At 41.9% G+C, this 19,999-nt stretch overlaps 1 protein-coding gene across 2 annotated transcripts in view; it reads left to right on the top strand.

Moving 5' to 3' along the window:
* Positions 1 to 19,999, top strand: part of MUSK (muscle associated receptor tyrosine kinase) — a 235,091-nt gene that overhangs the window by 150,108 nt on the left and 64,984 nt on the right. For both annotated transcript variants that reach the window (XM_029614825.1, XM_029614815.1), the window contains exons 8-9: positions 5,118 to 5,124; positions 8,550 to 8,813. In XM_029614825.1, coding sequence (XP_029470685.1) covers positions 5,118 to 5,124; positions 8,550 to 8,813 — 271 coding nt within the window. The remainder of the gene's footprint in view (positions 1 to 5,117; positions 5,125 to 8,549; positions 8,814 to 19,999) is intronic.

Here is a 19,999-nt window from a genome sequence, read left to right as displayed (position 1 = left end):
CATAACCAAAGTGGAGGTCTTGAAGGCAAGTGAGCTGGTGGGGCCCTATACACAAGCAAATTGTTATTTTGACAGAAATTTCTCATGTGTTGTACAGTGGCTATTTTAAGGTGAAAATGAGAGGATGCTATATTACCACTTAAGCACAGATAGCCAAGGTAATTGGGTTGGATACAGTGACCCAGAAATAATATTAATGGTTATATTAAGCTTAATAGTGATCATTATCACTTGCTTTCAGGAAGAACAAGTTAGCTTTTGTAGAAAATTATTCTAGGTGCTAACTTTAGCTGTTGTCTTCTTCAAATGACCGTAATAAATCAAAGATCTGTTCAATATCACAACAAAGGACGGTAGGGTCGTTATTCAGAAATGGCCACTGACAAAAATGTCAGGTTCTTGCTTCTCTCTTGCACTGTAAAGGTGAAATAGACTTGCAACTATCTCAGGCATACTTGGCTGCAAATTCCTTCAGATAAACTTGTCTGCCATGGTGTCCATATTGATATTAAAAGGCTTTTCAGTTTCCAAGAAGGAATGTGCCTGGATACCACAGAAGATATTGTCAGATAAATTAACGTTCATGAATATGTTCAATGGAAGATTGTAATATGCAAACCTTAAATAGCAGTGGAGATAGAACTGAGCTTTGAGGAAGGGCATTCATCTGCTATTTTTGAGAGCTACAAGTAATTTGCCCATGTGTGTTTGAAATTGTATATCTTGAAGGAATAGCTCAATGATCTTTATAGTATAGTGTGGAACCTCTTTTGACAGTTTAAGCAAAAGGCCTTTATGCCAAACCATATTATAAGCAGCAGTCAAATTCAAGAAGACTCTTCCTGTTTTGTTAGAAGTAATTTTCAACACATGTAGAAAAGGCTAGAACTTGATCACTGTGAAGGGTGGTGGGTGTGTGAGCCCTTAGTGCTGCGGCATAGTTGATGCACTCTCGAAGGCAAACCTCTGAGGCCTATGCCAACACCCGGCAAACACATCCTGTAGCAGGACAGTCTGGAGCTTCACCTTTACCAACCGCTTCTCCCGCAATTTGAGCCCTTAGTTTCTGGTGGCCGGCAGAACTTAGGCAGGTCCCTAGGGTGGTGATGAAAACTAGAGACCCACCAGGCTCAGAGCAGGCATCAAGCTAACAGAGTCTGATACAGGCCAAGGTTGGGGCAGGCAGCTAGCAAGAATAGTCCACCCTGCATGCCAGGGTCTCCTCTACTATATTCTGCCTCTCCAGCGATGGCCGCTGTCCTTCCTACCTATGCCATGTTTGAGCCGCCTGCACCATCTATCGGCGGGCTGGGAAACTCAATGCCACTCGAAATTAGACTGCAGAGAAGCTTTAAACTTTTCAAAGTAAATCTAAAAACCTGGCTTTTTAAACAGGCTTTTTATAAGGAGAACGAAGAAAACAAATGAGCGCATAAGTAAGCACCAAGCAATCAGTTTTTAAAATTTTTCTTTCCTATCTCCTAATACATATTAGAGTGTTAAATTTATATAGGAACCTTAAAGAAGTTTTTTCAACCAACACATAAGCAAAATCAACACATAGCTTTTTATATTATAAAAAACATGTTACCATTCACTAATGGCACATCTATAATATGTAATCTATACCAATCAACTTTTAATACTATTTGTGCCTTTTTGTAAACCGTTGTGATGGTGAATTAACTTAACGACGGTATAGAAAAGATTTTAAATAAATAAAAATAAATAAATAAATATTATAGCGCCATCTATCGGCGGGCTGCGGAACATCCGCGATCACTGATGGACACACTCCAAGCCCGATATATTATGGATTACCCTAACACCAGTCGTATTTGAGAGTCATAAGGACTAGATTCGAGAGCTACTCTATTGGATGGTCTTCAGTCAATTAGATAGTTCAGTCTGGGTAATGTTTCCAATTCATTCTTCCTCTGCTTGTGGCTCCTTACTTATAATAAAAGCGTGAACTGTACCACTGTGAAATGCAAGGGAAAAACCTTTCTGTAAATCAGTTTTTACTTTGAATGAAATAAAATTTGAAAAATACTTAACATATCTAAAAATTAATGGATTCTTTATGTCCTTATGAATAGTCAAAGGTATCCTCGTTTTTATGACAGTGCAGTCTGATTCACTGCTTTGCAATTTTTGAATCTTTGAAAAAAATGTAAATTTTGATTAATAAAAAACAATAAAGGAACAAAAGGTGTACCATATGACTGTGTATTATGTATTCATATTGATCAAGGTTGGACATGTATAGTGAGCAAAGCCATCTGATAATTTTTTGTGCTCTTTCATCCTTTGTGTTCATTTGATTGATGGATTCCAGGTGTTAGATGCCTGAATATATAATCAAGTCCGAAAGTATTTTCCAGGGCATAGTCTCAAACGTGAATTTGCTACGTTGTGATTATCGGGTAGTCACTGTACTTTCACTTTCACAAATGCTGATGGTAGTGTCAACAGAATTTCCCAGCAGACCTTACCATCTTTGCTCTCAAGATTCCTGTCAAATAAAGCCAATCACATTGCTTTCAGAAAACACACCGCAGCAAGGAGGGTAGACCAGCGTCCTCCAGAACTGTAGGATGGAAAAAGAGACACTGGTTCACAATCCTGCTCTGCTGCACCCTGTGAACCTGCCTCCCATCCCCCCCCCCCATTACCTACTGCTCCTTTCCCTCTAAGGACTGGACTCATACCATACGAGAAGGGGACAAGAATGATACGGCAGCAGCTTTTATTTCCTTTCCATTTTAAATTCTCCTAATAATAAATTGGGTCCATCTGGGCAATTATTTATAAAAACCGCTTTTAGGAAAAAATAATTTTTACCACTGCCCCAAGGAGGGGAGCTGCCACTCTTGTCCATAGAGGATTGGAATGGTCTGACCTCCTGCCCTTATTCCTATTTTGTGGCAGCGGCATTTTCATTATTGTTCAGTAAGGAGGCCCTATCCAAATAAGCTCTTCCCATTTACAAACTTTTGCCAATATGCTAAGGATAAGGAGGCCCCATCCAAGCCATAAGAGCAAGTAATGGCCAGACCTCTCCCCCATTTCAACTTTTTGCCTGTAAGCATATTAAGTATAAGGAGGCCCCATCATAGGAGGGTAACTTTCTAAGCTGCTCGCATGTGCCCATATTCTTTTCCAACAAGCCTTCCCAGACTCACAATCCTACCAAGACGGAAAGTCTTCCAAATAAGAAGTATCCCCTAATTATGGTCACCATACCAAGTCCTACCTTCAGGTCTCTGCAACTGGACAACAATCTTTGAGTTCTAAAAATTAATCTTATTTATATTTTCCTCTGCAACTGGACTACAATTTCTAAGTTCAAAATTCATTTTATCTTATTATTTATATTTGGCATGGTTAATATGTCACTATATCCAAGTTAAATATTTAAATTATACAGTTTATATTACATAATTTTATTAATTACAAGTAAAACTATTCTATATTATTTATTATCATTATGTTAAATTGTCATCCAGTTATAATGTTCCATATGTACCACTGTTCTATGTAAAGCCCCCTTATCTCTGTTGGGCAGTTTATCGTTATATGTAAACCGGAGTGATTTATAGTCTCTATAAGAACCTCGGTATATAAAAATTAAAAATAAATAAATAAATAAAATATATGGGCACCCGGTAATTTACTACTGTATTTTATAACCTGAGCACACATCATATGTGCAGTTTATAAAATACAAATACATATGCATGCACAAATGCTTGTGCATGTAAAAATCACGAGTTGCACAAGCTCAGACTTGTCTGGATAAATACCGATTTATCTGGCTAAGTAGTGGCACACAGCTGGATGAGTCGGAAAAGCACTACTTAGACAGACACGTAGCTCTTTTCACACTTATCCCAGTAAGTAAGCTTGCGTCTACATAGCCGGTTAAATCGGAATATAGGCAGGTAAGTGCTGCTACTTATCTGGATAAGTTCAAATTTGTCCATCTAAGTAGCGGCAAATGCGCTACTTCGCCAGAAAAATCGTAATTTAGCCGAATAAATGTGCAAGTGATATACCCGCGTACTTGAACTTCAAATTTTAAATGGATAGACAAATAGATTGTATGCATGTTATTTAGGTGCATTTAACCCTGTAAATCAGCTTTTATATGTGTAAATCGGGATTTTACTGCATGCACGCGGCAGTGAAAGTACCAGTTTCCCCAATTAGTCTACCAGTTTGCCCAGTTCAATTGCAGCTTATAAAGGCTCTTCTGGCTCTTCAGCCTGAAGCCCCCCCCATTTCACCTAGAGCCCCTACCCAGTCATTTTTTTCACTTTTGAGACGTTTATGATCACTTACACCAGATATTGAGCAAGAGTAAATTTACGCAGGTTTAAACATAGCAACTTATGTACGTAAATGTTGGCCCTGCCCAAGAACAGCCTGGCCTGCCCCTTTTTATACATGCACACTTACTTGTGGTCTCTGATTTATGCACGTATTTCAGTTTTGAAAATACCATATACTCACATGTGCTCTTCTGTACATGCACAAGTGCTATATTTTACTGTATAAGCAAGTGATGATGGCCAGCCCTCCCCCCATCAGATTGTATTTATTCATTCTTGTTGTATACAGAGGGCATGCCCCAGCCATAGAAGTTGAAAGCAAACTGCCCCTGCCTTACCGCCATCATGAGTGAACTTAAACTTTAGTGAAATAATGTCAGCAGTCAAATAAATGAACCATCTACCTGTAAGATATACCCAGATTAATCCCTTCAATGTGCCAGTGACTGCGACAGCATCCCCTCGCTTGTCAGAAACTCCCCTTCTCTAAAGCTGTGGCCAATGCAAAACCAATCACACCTCTGTCAGAAAACCCACAGCAGCAAGGAGGGGATAGGCAGTGTCCTAAACAAATGAGGTCTACCTGAAAAAAAACGAAACAGGTTGATTAAATGCCTATTGGTGAAAATTCACTAATAACCTTTTGTTTTCTTTTTTTTCACATACCTGGTATCTTATCTTGGCTGCATTCACTTGGCTGCATTCACTAATAACCTCTTGTTTTCTTTTTTTTTTCACATACCTGGTATCTTATCTTGGCTGGATTTTGTGCATTTCCTATAGAATGGAGGTAAGAATCTACTCCTTGGTTTGACTTTATTTCTGGAGGGGGAATTTATAGTGGTAATTTTCAAATAACCAATGTAGTAGTAAGGCACATGAATGCTTTTTTTTGAAAATTAATGTAAAGTATAGGCTTTAAATGAGATTGTGTACTTTGCACTTGCTCTTTTGTGTAGACAGATGGGAGGGGTAAAATGGTTCATGTTCTTGTGAAAAGGTCATGTACATATACTATGTTCTTCCCTTGATCTAAACATGTCTGTGAGAACACCTCCTCGCAGACTAGCTAAATGTACAGGGGCAATAGATGTCCACATGAACTCTGAAATGGACTGAGGCTGAGCAGTTTTCAAACAGGGTAATTTCCACAGGGAAATTGCCCTTCATAGGGAGAGGTATTCAAGTTTGGGGTTAGACTTCTTTTGCATCATATCATTTCCATATATCAGTTAATTAAAGCTGAAAAGCAGGGGCCCACCTGGAGCACCTTGGTTGATTCACTAGGCTGGATGGAGATGCTGAAAAGGCCAGATTTGTAGACCCTAGAGCAGAGGTGGGCAATTCCGGTCCTCGAGGGCCGCAAACCAGTCGGGTTTTCAGGATATCCCTAATGAATATGCATGAGAGAGACCTGCATACACACTGCCTCAGTTGTATGCAAATCTATTTCATGCATATTCATTAGGGGTATCCTGAAAACCCGACTGGTTTGCAGCCCTCGAGGACCGGACCTGCCCACCCCTGCCCTAGAGGGAGGGATTCCAAGTCATTGTAGAATGGTAATACCTAGGCGCCTATGCACTAAAGCTAAAAATTATGTGCTGTGTTCTAACGGTGTTGTCACGAGTCAGGCAGGCTGGACTGGGATTTCCCCCAGAAGGAGTAGGGCCTGACTTGGGAGCAGGGCTGGACTGGGTCTTCTGCCTATACCAGCTACCTCCCCCTCAGGCTGAGCCCTTGGGATCTGGTGGCCAGCAGGACTTATCTGGAACTGGATGAGCCAAGTGTAGAAGCATGCCTGGAGCTGGAGCACATCACAGGCTGGGAGCTTAAATAAGGTGCAGGCTGGGAGCTGGAGACAAGGGCATTACTATCGGCAGGCAAAAGCTGGATACAGGCAGGGCTGGAGGTATGGGCAGGAATCAAGGTATGTTTGGGGCTAGAAACAACAGGAGGCAATGCTGGGACTAGAGACAGGCAAACAAGGGCTTGGAGTGAGGGTAAGGCCTGGACTGGAAATAGGTAATGGACTAAACAGACAGGAGCTGGACTGGGTAAGACAGGTCAAGGACTGGACTGGACAGAACCAGACCGGGCAAGACAAAACAAGACTAAACAACTACTGGACAAGGATAGGACTGGAATATACAACAATAAACAAGAAGGCCCAAACAGGGCACAAGGTTGGGCTAGGTGAACCTATAAGGCTGCAAGGCAGGACAGGTAGGCCCAGAAGGCCATTGAGCAAGACAGGAGGGCCTAGAAGGCCGCAGAGCAAGGCAAGGTGGCCTGGAAGGTTACAGAGCAAGCAGAAAGCCAAGGCAGGTAACAGAACAAGGCAGGAGGCCAAGGCAGGCACAGGGCTAGGCAGGAGGCCAAGGCAGGCTGCAAGGCAAGAGTGGCCCAGGTCATGGAGCCGAGGTGACTCGATCAAGAGGCAAGGGAAGAATGAACAGGTTGGGATAAGTGGGGCAGACCTTGCTGAGTCATGAGATCAACAAATAGGTGGTCAGTGCAGGAATGAGCATGGCTGCATGAGGACCTCTGTTGTTGGGTGTGTGTGTGTGTGTGGGGGGGGGGGGGGGTTTGGGCTGCCTAGCAGTTGGGATCATAACAAGTGTAACAAGCATGACATACTGGCCTGAAAGCTACAAATGTGTGCATGACCGGACTTCACCAGTCATTAATATTTCCCATTGATTTTCTAACTAGGAATAGTAGGAGGTGTTTAGTATTTTAGAATCCCTCCCATTGCTATAATCCCACCTTTTGGGGGATATAGCATCTAGGGTATATAATCCCCTGGAGCATGCTCAGTGTTTCAGTGGGAAGGCGACAGAGGAAGAGATAGGAGTCACTGCTAGAAGTTCCTCAAGGATCTCAAGCAAGTTATTAGAGCAGGAGGAGATACCCCCAGGTTTTCAGTCTAGAAGAAAGAAATCCTTTCAGGATTTCACATGTTTTAGAAGTTCAGATTCCCCCCAGGATCTTAAGGAGGAGAGTAGAGTTTGAGGTACTTCACAGGGTCTCAACAGAAGATTTACTACTACTTTTGGGTGGGCCTCCATTCATCACTTTTCATATTGAGATATTGATGAACTTCTGAATACTGGGCCACTCATCCAGCTAGATTTTAGCTGAATAAGTCATTGTCCGGCTAATAAAATGTAGCCAGATAAAAATGAAGCATTCCAGTGGCGTTTCTGTGAGGCATTTAGCCAGATTTCAGTTCTATCCAGCCAGGTTAGCTGGATAACTTCAGGCCTGCTTCAAAGCAGGTCTAGAGTTACCCAGCTTTGCTTGGCTGGATAACTAGCCACTTAACCGGATAAGTAGTGCCATTAGAAAAAAAAAATGTACAGGGCCTATGGTCCATTTCTCTCTCTTCCCCTACAAAATGTCATATATGGCCCTGTTGGGTCTTGCACCTCTACCCCCTAATCCCCTCTTAAATTAAAAAAAAAAGAATGTTCCAGGGTCTGCCGATGTTCCCCCCAAGCCCCCATCTCTGGTTCTCTCAGTATTATAATCTGGTGCTGCCACCAGACCCTCCCACGCCTTCACCTCCTGGTCTTAAGTTGCTGAACTGCCGACACCCAGACCCAAGCCCCGTCCCTGCCGAAACATGCAAATCCCTGCCCTGTTGCATCCCACTCATGATTTTATAAGAACATAAGAAAATGCCATACTGGGTCAGACCAAGGGTCCATCAAGCCCAGCATCCTGTTTCCAACATTGGCCAATCCAGGCCATAAGAACCTGGCAAGTACCCAAACACTGAGTCTATTCCATGTTACCATTGCTAATGGCAGTGGCTATTCTCTAAGTGAACTTAATAGCAGGTAATGGATTTCTCCTCCAAGAACTTATCCAATCCTTTTTTAAACACAGCTATACTAACTGCACTAACCACATTCGCTCTGTTGTATCTCCTCTCAGTCACCTCTGTTCCAAGCTGAAGAGCCCTTACCTGTTTGACCTCTCTTGATAACGGAGCTGTTCCTTCCTCTTTTTCATTTTTGTTGTCCTAGAAAAGGTACAGAGAAGGGCAACAAAAATGATAAAGTGAATAGGCAGGTATCTAGCAGATCTGAAAATAACACGTTGACTTGCAGGTAATCTGTTGGTATACTCCTGTCTGTTGACAAGAGTGTACTGGTGCATTGTATACACTAACAATATTTTATAATTATACCGTGTTCCCTTTAACAGATTATACAAAGGTGATACAGGCTACTGCAGTACATACAAAGGGGATTTGTGTAATGGTGTCTTGATGAAGGATGCACTTGTTTTCTTCAACTTATCCAATGCTGATCCAGAGGAGACCCAGGAAGTGCTTGCTCACTCTGTCTGGACTGAGCTGAAAAGAGTGAGTCCATTCTGCCGTCTGGCTGCTGAGTCTCTGCTGTGCAACTACATTTTTCAGGAATGCATCCCTACAAGAGATGGACCAGCTCCGAGGCCTGTGTGCAGGTAACCAATAAGCCTGTTTGACTATTTTTGGGAAGTGAAAGATTTGGAGAGAAAAAAAGGAATAAGTTTCATATACAGAAAAAGGCTAGCTAGAAGGCATGCTTCCATGGGCTCTAATCAAAATGGACATTTTCCAATCTGTGCCCATGGAAAAATCCTTTATTGAACAAAGTTCTGTGTCTTTTAAAGGCCCAATAAAATCACGTTTTTGGCTTCATTTTTATCTTTACCTTTGCAGTTTGTACAAAACAGTCTATCATCTAGGATTAATGATGGTACTGGAAAATATGCCAGGCACATTGAAGCATTGTCATTATTATTAATTTATTTTCCCAAGCTTGTCCATCAAGTTTGTACTTTACACCTTATGTACATACTTACATATTTGATTAGGCTGAAAGAAGACCAAAGGTCCATCAAGTCCATCCTACTAATTGCTTAATTGCATGACAAAAGCCAGGGGATGTAAAAAAACAAAGGACATCTGCAGCCAATTCTGAAAATATTTCCTTCCCAACCCTCAGTCTGAGGTTCAGTTTAAGTTTCTGGATCAGCATTTTTCAGTAGTATATAAGTACATCATCATACTCAATCTGTTTCCCTCAAAGATCCTGTCCAGTTTTATTCTAAATTTATTACAGTACATTTTCAAAGACAGTCAAGATCAATGGATGTAAAAACGGGTTACAAGGGTAGAATGGATGGATCTTCTTAAGTGGAATTTCAGCCAGCTAATCAATCATACACAAGCTTTCACTGTGCACGTACTTTAGCTGCAGTTATAAGGGGCATTCCAGGAGCATAGATTGGTCGAGGTGAGAAAACTATGCGCTTGCATTAAAGTTGAAAATGTATGTGTATGCCCAACACTTGTGCTTTACACCTTCATTTGAGATGACCTAAAGTATGCACATAGGGATAGATTTTATAATCCGCGCAAGCGTGTGTGTGTGCCGCGCACAAGAGGAGGAGGGTGTACTTTTGCAAGTCCGTGTGGCAACGCATTTGGCACTTCCCCAGTTCCCTCCCAGTCCACTCCAATTAAGGAGTGGACTGGGAGGGAACTTCCCTAATCCCCTGCCCAACCTTCCTTCCCCTTCCCCTCTCCTCCCCATTCACTAAACCTAACCTACCTTGCTTATTTTTTTTTATTTTGTTAAGTTGCTGCTCCTCTGGAGCAGAAGTAATTTATGTGCGCTGGCCAACTGCTGGCACGTGCTTCCCCGGGAAGCGGCTAATGGCCGCTGTCCTGGCCGCTTCCAGCCCCCCCCCCCCTTTTTCTGAGCCCGGCAATTCGGCGCATAACGAGGGTTACACGCGTGGCTGGGCCCCTTTGAAAATGCGCGTAGTGTGTGCGAGGCCCAGCCACGCATGTAACCCCCATTTTTTATGTGTGCAGGGGATTTAAAATTCGGCCAATACCTTTTATCCTTAATACAACCCAATTTTCTAGCAGAAACTATGTGGGTAGTTGATGTTTGAATATCGGGTTGATTTATGCAAGCTAAAACCAAATGTGTGTGGCGGCATATATGCACATATATGGCTGCAAGCAGATCTATGCTAATATTTTATAATGCATATGTGTGTAATAAGCACATTTTATAACATACGCACATATGTAGACATGCGCAAATACATGCATTGCATTGAGACCTTGTATATTAGTGCTCGCGGACTTTTCCTACCTATTTTAAAAATATATGTCTGTATCTTTTATGTACAAAAATAAGGTAGGGATTGCTTGCATAAATCATAAGAACTTAAGAACATGCCATACTGGGTCAGACCAATCCAGGCCAAAAGAACCTGGCAAGTACTCAAAAAGTAAGTCTATCCCATGTTACTGTTGCTAGTAATAGCAGTGGATATTTTCTAAGTCAACTTAATTAATAGCAGGTAATGGACTTCTCCTCCAAGAACTTATCCAATCCTTTTTGGCAACAAATTCCAGAGTTCAATTGTGCGTTGAATGAAAAATAACTTTCTCTGATTAGTTTTAAATATGGTACATGCTAACTTCATGGAGTGCCTCCTAGTCCTTCTATTATCCAAAGGAGTAAATAACCGATTCACATTTACCCGTTCTAGACCTCTCATGATTTTAAACACCTCTATCATACCCCCCCCCCAGCCGTCTCTTCTCCAAGCTGAACAGTCCTAACCTCTTCAGCCTTTCCTCATAGGGGAGCTGTTCCATTCCCCCTTATCATTTTGGTAGCCCTTCTCTGTACCTTATCCATCGCAACTATATCTTTTTTGAGATGCGGCGACCAGAATTGTACACAGTATTCAAGGTACAATCTCACCATGGAGCGATATAGAGGCATTATGACATTTTCCGTTTTATTCACCATTACCTTTCTAATAATTCCCAACATTCTGTTTGATTTTTTTATTGCTGCAGCACACTGAACCGACGATTTCAATGTGTTAACCACTATGATGCCTAAATCTCTTTCTTGGGTGGTAGCTCCTAATATGGAACCTAACATTGTGTAACTATAGCAGGGGTTATTTTTCCCTATATGCATCACCTTGCACATATCCACATTAATTTCATCTACTATTTGGATGCCCAATTTTCCAGTCTCAGAAGGTCTTCCTGCAATTTATCACAATCCACTTGCGATTTAATTACTCTGAATAATTTTGTATTAGAGAGGTGAATCGGAACTAGAATCGGTTCTGATTCCGGTTCCGATTCATATCGTGTTTTTTTTTTCGTCCGGCCCGATCGCGGTTTTGTTTATCGGCTGCGCCCGAGCCGATAAACAAAAAACCCACCCCGACCCTTTAAAACCAATCCCTTAGCTTCCCCCATCCTCCCAACCCCCCCCAAAACTTTTTACAGATACAAAATAGGGATGTGAATCGGGCTTCGGATATCGTACAATATTTTCAAAATCGTCAGAAATCGGGGGCTCCTCCTACCTGTCACATGGTAGGAGCATTGGATGGCCCACTCCATTTTTAAAGATGGCGCCAGCCATCCAGTGCTCCCTCCATGTGACAGGGGCAGGCCAATGGCCGGATACCCTGTCACATGGTAAGGGCAAAGGGCCATCGGTGCCATTTTGATTAATGGCAGCCGACGGCCCGGGAGCGGGAGATCGCTCCCGGGACCCCCACTGGACCACCAGGTCCAGGTACCTGTAAAAAGTTTTTTGGGGGGTCGGGAGGGTGGGGGAAGCTAAGGGGTTAGTTTTAAAGAGTCGGGGTGGGTTTAGGGGTTATTTTTGTGTGCCGTTTTTCCCGCCCTCCCCCAAAATGATAAGAGAACCCCCACGAACAATTTCATGGGGTTTTCTTATCGTTTTGGGGGAGCCCCCGATTTCTCACGATTTTGAAAATATCGTATGATATCCGAAGCCCGATTCACATCCCTATTTTGTATCATCTGCAAGTTTGATTACCTCACTCGTTGTATTCCTTTCCAGATCATTTATAAATATATTGAAAAGCACGGGTCCCAGTACAGATCCCTGAGGCACTACACTGCCCACCCCCTCCACTGAGAAAATTGTCCATTTAATCCTCCTCTCTGTTTCCTGACTTTTAGCCAGTTTGTAATTCACGAAAGGACACCACCTCCTCTCCCATGACTTTTTACTTTTCCTAGAAGCCTCTCATGGGGATCTTTGTCAAACGCCTTCTGAAAATCCAAATACACTACATCTACTGGTTCACCTTTATCTACATGTTTATTAACTCCTTCAAAAAAGTGAAGCAGATTTGTGAAGCAAGACTAGCCTTAGGTAAAGCCATGCTGACTTTGTTTCATTAAACCATGTCTTTCTATATGTTCTGTGATTTTGATATTTAGAACACTTTCCACGATTTTTCCCAGCACTGAAGTCAGGCTCACCCATCTATAGTTTTGTGGATCACCCCGGAACCCTTTTTTAAATATCGGGGTTACATTGGCCATCTTCCAATCTTCAGCTACATCGGATGATTTTAATGATAGGTTACAGATTAATTGAAATGGGTCTGAAATTTCATTTTTTAGTTCTTTGAGAACCCTTGGGTGTATGCCATTCGGTCCAGGTGATTTATTACTCTTCAGTTTGCTAATGAGGCCTACCACATCTTCCAGGTTCATCGTGATTTGGTTCAGTTCATCTGAATCATCACCCATGAAAACCATCTCTGGAATGGGTATCTCTTCAAAATCCTTTTCATTAAACACTGAAGCAAAGAAATTATTTAATCTTTCCGCAGTGGCCTTATCTTCTTTAAGTGCCCCTTTAACCTCTTGATCATCCAACAGTCCAACCAACTCCCTCACAGGCTTTTTGCTTTGGATATATTTTAAAAAGTTTTTATTGTGAGCTTTTGCCTCTATGGCCAACTTCTTTTCAAATTCTCTGTTAGCCTGTCTTATCAATGTCTTACATTTAACTTGCCAACGCTTATGTTTTATCCTATTTTCTTCTGTTGGAACCTTCTTCCAGTTTTTGAATAAAGATCTTTTGGCTAAAATATCCTCTTTCACCTCACCTTTTAACCATGCTGGTAATTGTTTTGCCTTCCTTCTACCTTTCTTAATGTGTGGAATACATCTGGACTGTGCTTCTAGGATGTTATTTTTTAACAATGTCCACACCTGTTGCACACTTTTTATCTTTGCAACTGTACCTTTCAGTTTTTTTCTACCCATTTTTCTCATTTTATCAAAGTTTCCCTTTTGAAAGTTTAGTGCTAGAGTCGTGGATGTATTTACTGTTCCACTTTCAATCATTAATTTTATGATTACTATTGCCAAGCAGCCCCACCACCTCTCTTACCAAATCCTGCCTCCACTGAGAATTAGACCTAGAATTACTCATTCTCTTGTTGGTTCCGGAAAACTGTCATTTATTCCATCCAGGATCTTTCTCGCTCTAGCATGCCCTGATGTTTCACTTACCCAGTCAATATTGGGGTAATTGAAATCTCCCATTATTACTGCACTACCAATTTGGTTAGCTTCCCTAATTTCTCTTAGCATTTCACTGTCCATCTCACCATTTTGGCCAAGTGGACGAAAGTATACCCCTATCACTTTAATCTTCTCCAACATGCAAGGGATTTCTAGCCATAAAGATTCAATTGTGCATTTAGTCTCATGCACAATCACAGGACTCTATGCCATCCCGGACATAAAGCACCACCCCACCACCAAGATGCTCCTTTCAATCACTGCGATATAATTTGTACCGTGGTATAGCACTGTCCCATTGTTTATCCTCTTCCCACCATGTCTCTGAGATGCAATTAAGTTTGTCATCATTCACTGCTATACATTCTAATTCTCCCATCTTACTTCTTAGACTTCTGGCATTAGCATACAATCATTTCAAAGTGTGTTTTTTATTTGTATTTACATTCTGTTTTTCAGTTGTCAGGGATAAATTGGAATCTTTTAGCTCAGGTGAATTTTTAATTATAGGCATTTGGAATGCTTTTCTTATTATTGGAACCTCTCTGTTGGGATGCCCTAATGCTAATGCTTCATTAATATCCTTTGAAGATACCTCCCTCTGAACCATGCGCTGCTGATCGACTGTCTGCTTTCCCCTATGTTCTAGTTTAAAAGCTGCTCTATCTCCTTTTTAAAAGTTAGTGCCAGCAGTCTGGTTCCACCCTGGTTAAGGTGGAGCCCATCCCTTCAGAAAAGACCCCCTTCAGAAAAGGTTCCCCAGTTCCTTAAACTGAATTCCTCTTCCTTGCCCCATCGTCTCATCCACTCATTGAAATGCCGGAGCTCTGCCTGCCTCTGGGGACCTGTGTTTGGAACAGGGAGCATTTCAGAGAACCCTACCCTGGAGATTCTGGATTTCAGCTTTCTACCTAAGAGCCTAAATTTTGCTTCCAGAACCTCCCTCCCACATTTTCCTATGTCATTGGTGGCCACATATACCACGACAGCTGGCTCCTCCCCAGCACTGTCTAAAATCCTATCTAGGTGACGCATGCGATCTGCCAACTTCACACCAGGCATGCTACCAGGCGATTCTCACATCCATCAGCCACCCCACTGTCTACATTCCTAATAATCGAATCACCAACTATGATGGTGTCCTAACCCTTCTCTCATGGGCAGTAGCCCTGGGAGATGCATCCTTGATGCAAGAGGACAATGCACCACCTGGAGAGCAGACCCTTGCAATAGAATCATTTCCTGCTGCACCAGGTGGATGCTCTCCTATCATGTGACCTTCCTCCTCCAAGGCAGCACCAGGATTTTCAGACTGGAGTTGGGACTTGTTGTTATGTCCCTGAAGGTCTCATCTATATACCTCTCTGTCTGCCTTAGCTCCTTCAGGTCTGCCATTCTAGCCTCCAGAGATTGGATTCATTCTCTAGAAGACAGGAGCTCTTTGCATCGGATACACACATACAATTTCTCACCGGCAGGTAAAAAATCATACATGTAACCAGCTTTTATGCAGGCCTGGGAGAGTGACTTAGCACATTCTTTGTCAGAAGAATCCTGGGATCAGGTTTTTTATCACACAAAAAGAGGAACACCTTATTCCCAGCTGGCTGAAAACCAGTATAAGATTTGATTAAGATGGTACTGTACACCTGCAAAGATACACAAGTTTAAACCTACCTATGATGCTCGGTACTGGAAGGGGTGTGGAGAAGAAGGCACATTCTATCACATGTGGTGGACATGCCCCTATTTAGTACAATTTTGGGCAAGTGTTACTCAACTTATAAGAGATATCTTAGGGATGGAGATAGTTCCCACACCCGAGCAAGTCTTGTTGAATTTACCCTATGATATCCATATCACCCAGGGAAAATTGGTTACCTATATTTTATCGACAGCAAAGTGTCACATAGCACTCGACCTGAAGGTGTCCGGACCTCTGTCTATTGAAAAAGTCTACACCAGGTTAAGCACACTCAGTCTTTTACATGCAAGAATGAGATTCCTTAGGACTCGGGATGAGGCTTCTTCCCAGAAGGTGTGGAAACCGTTTCGGGACTGGCAGGCACGGAAGTGATTAGAAGGTTTATCAGCCTAGTATTACCACGTGATTGGGTTTCAGAATCCTACCAACAACATTTAACTTTATAGTGAGATCGGGGGGGGGGGGGGGGGGGGGGGAGACAGGTTATCAAGGAAAATTGTATACAGCCTCTGTTTGAATGACTGACAATACATGGTTTTGGAAATATGTTATACTTTTTCATATCAGATTGTTCATGACAATGTTATACTTTTGCATAAATTCAATAAAAATGTTAATAAAAAAAAAATCATACATGTAACACTTGATGCAAAAGATTGGAAAGCCCCCCTCTTGCTGCTGGACTGCTGTCTTCATCTTAAATTTGTTCAATTCCTAGTTAAGTTTTAGGTTGCTATGGGAGTAGGAATGCATACAATTAGGGTCCTTTAAATGTATTAGTGTATTCACTATATATCTGGTAGTGACCTACAAGGGAATGATCAAACTCTTGATAAGGTGTGGGGATTTTCAGAGTTTATGTTAAAAGACTTTTTTTTTAAACTTTTTTTTGTGACAGTGATACCTGCCTATAAATTAGAGGATGAGTTAGGGGTGGGTGGGAGGGTTGGGAAATACAAACACACAGACTTCTGTTTGTTGCCTGCTTTTCTGACTACCTATTTAAAACAAAACACACAAACCTCTGTTTGTTGCCTGCTTTTATGACTACCTATTTAAAACAAAACACACAAACACACTAAATAATATACCTCAATAGTTTACTTTTCTCCAATACTTTTAAGTTTAAAACATTTCTTCAAGCAGTACTAATTGATTCTTTTCAGCCACCAGCAAGATGATCCTCTCCTCTCAGGGCTCCCACTTACTCGCCTATATGTTGGCCCTGGCCCAGAGCGCCCTGACCCAACCCAAATCTGCCCCTTTTTTATGCCATCAAAGATATTCACACATCGGTACGTGCGAGAATATGTGTGAGCGTTTTAAAATCACTCTAGTGTGAATAAGTGTTGTATGCACACTAGTTTTTCATTTTTTTGCACACGCAGCACTTTTACAATTCACCTTGAAGTTGGGAAATCTACTTGTGCGAATGTCTTTTAAAATATCAACTTAAGTGGGTGCAAATGTTGACTCTGTTCTGGGTCGCCCCTAGACTGCCCCTTATTTAGAGGCTAGTTACATGCGCATATGTTAATTTGTATGCCACTAACGTTTTGGAAATTCACTCGTTAGTGCATACAGTACTAGTTAGGTGACATATTGAAAATTCCTCCCATGGCACAATATTCCACATATTCACTCTTGAGTAAGAATCTTTTCCACTGAAGATGGTAAAATCTAAAACAAACATTTCATTTAATTGACTTCATCTTGTAATTCCCTTATGGAAGGAGGAGCACACCAATTCCATTTATGTTATATTACTTATTATTCAAATGCCAAAGCATCTAGCTAAAAATGCAAAACCACTTGAATCTCACCAATAGATTGTTCCAGGTGTTATCAATTTGAAATCGTGTCCAATCCAATTCCTGCAGCAAAAAAGGGTGAACCAGGCATGCAGATATGACAGCTTCAAATGTGTTTGTGTTTCTGGAATCAAACTTACCATATTTGCAAATGAAGTTCATAATTTGTGTTTATTACTTGTGCCTCAAAAGTATAATTATCAGAATATAAAATCAAGCAGACAAAACAATTAAATAGAACTGACTGTAGCATAAATCAAGCAAGCTTTCCAAAAGCATGATTAAATATAGCCAGGTTTAACTCTCTGAATATACAAAAACTGTTTAAAAACTTGAATTTCCATATCTAGAGATAATATTGGTTAGCAGGTGAGTTCCTCACTCTTGACATATCCTGGTGTGCTAGTTGTCTCTTGATCTCTCTGGTATGGCTTGGCAGTAGTACATTGCAGCTGGGGTAGGTTGTTGAATGGTGTTAGAAAGGACCTAAATTTAGTAGTGCACATTGTCACCAATGATAGATCTGCTGTGCGAGAGAAGTCCTTGTATATAATTGCATAAAGACTTGTAGGACAGTACCACCTGCATTATACATTATACAGAGAAGACAGAAGGAGATCATCTGCACAAATGCATAAGTCCAAGCATGGTGTAAGAAAAGGGCTTTAGTTTTTTTATGCATTGGTAGTGCTGAGAAAAAAGCAGCCTGAATTGATCTCAGGGATTACAGATAAACAGGAAGGGGGCCTATTGATTGTGAAAGGATGCCAAGTGTGCAGGAGGACTGATGAGCGAAGAGGGGAGGGGACAAGTCAAGAGAACGGCTGCCAGTAATCAAAATGGCGTCGACGGCCCTTTGCCCTTACTATGTCACAGGGGCTACTGCTGCCATTGGTCGACCCCAGTGACATAGTGAGGGCAAAGGGCCGTCGGCACCATTTTGACTATTGCCAGCCGACAGCCCAAGTCCAGGAGATCGCTCCTGGACCGCTCCTGGACCCCCGCTGGACCACCACAGACTTTTGGCAGGTCTTGGGGGGTCAGGAGGGTGGGGGGTTGTAGTAAATTAATTTTGGAGGTCTTGGGGGGCGTCAGGAGGGTGGGGGGTTTTGTTAGATTTTTTCTTTCTTATTAAAGATTTGTCTGCAAGCTCTGGACCCCCGCTGGACCACCAGGGACTTTTGGCAGGTCTTGGGGGGGTCAGGAGGGTGGGGGGTTGTAGTAAATTAATTTGGCAGGTCTTGGGGGGCGTCAGGAGAGTAGGGGGTTGTAGTAAATTAATTTGGTAGGTCTTGTATGGCTCTCACGGAATTACATTTTAAAATATGGGGCGTTCATGGCTCTCTCAGCCAAAAAGGTTCCCGACCCCTGCTGTAAGGATTCTGGCAGCTAAGATTTGTAGGATTTGGAGTGGTTTGATGTTGGAAGATTGTAGTCCGAGGAGTAGTGAGTTGCAGTAGACGATGGTTGAGAAGAAGAGCAGTTGTAGTACTGTTCTGAAGTAGTAGGTGGTTAGGAAAGGTTTTAGATGTCTTAGAGTTAATAGTTTGTGATATTCCTCTTTGATTTTGGTTGTTATGTGGTTCCTGTAGGATTTTTCATTGTCTATTATGACTCCTAAGTTTCTGGTGTATGTGACTGGGGAAATTGGGTGCATCTGATTTCCGAGCTTGAGTGGAGGTGGTGGTGAGGGACTGGGTTTTCGATCCATGAGAATTATTTCAGTTTTATCGATGTTGATTATGAGTTCCATACGTGTTAGTAGTTTTTTGATTGAATCTAATAGAGTGGCTGTTTCTTTGTAGGTTTCTTCTAATGTATTTTGGATAGGTATTAGTAATTGTATGTCATCTGCGTAGAGGAAGTGGATGATTCCGAGATAGTTTAGAAGATGGCATATAGGAAGTAGGTATATGTTGAAAAGAGTGGCAGACAGGGCAGATCCTTGGGGAATTCCAGTGTTGAGGTTAATTTTTTTTGATAGGATGTTGTTCATTGATACTTGGTAGCTTCTGTTAGATAGGTAGGATGAGAACCATTGTAGGGTTATGTCAGGTAGACCAATTTCTGTCAGCCGTTCTAGGAGAATCGAATGCAGCTGATAGGTCTAAGAGGATGAGTAGGTATTTTTGGCCCTTGTCAAATCCTCTTAGTATTGTGTCATTCAGTGAGAGTAGGAGCATTTCTGTGCTTAAGTTTTTCCTGAAACCGAATTGAGTTGGACGTAGGATGTTATTTTTTTCAAGGTAGTCAGTGAGTTGGGAGTGAACAATTTTTTCGATGATCTTGGGCTATGAGAGATAGGTTCAATATAGGGCGGTAGTTTGATGGGTTGTCGTGGTCAAGGTTGTTCTTTTTTAGGATTAGTTTAATTACAGCTGATTTGAGACATTTGGGGTAGTTACCTTCAGTCAGGGATAGATTGACAATATCGGTGAATGTTTTTGTTAGGGTGGGTTCGATAGCTTTGATGCAGGCCAATACAGTACAGTGCACTCCGACGGAGTGCACTGTTAGCCAGCATTTGGATGCGTGTTTTCAACATGCTAGCTTTATCCCTTATTCAGTAAGGGGCAATAGCGCGTCCAAAATGGGCATCCAACCCCCCCCCCGAACCTAATAGCGCCCACAACATGCAAATGCATGTTGATGGTCCTATTAGGTCCTATTAGGTATTCTCGCGCGATTCAGTAAGTAAAATGCTGCACATTTTACTTTCAGAATTTAGCACCTACCCAAATTTCTC

This window comes from Rhinatrema bivittatum, chromosome 1 (genome assembly GCF_901001135.1).
Source record: "Rhinatrema bivittatum chromosome 1, aRhiBiv1.1, whole genome shotgun sequence".
In the NCBI taxonomy this organism is placed as follows: Eukaryota; Metazoa; Chordata; class Amphibia; order Gymnophiona; family Rhinatrematidae; genus Rhinatrema; species Rhinatrema bivittatum.
Note: the sequence above shows the minus strand (reverse complement) of the source record. Positions and strands in the feature narration are given on the sequence as shown.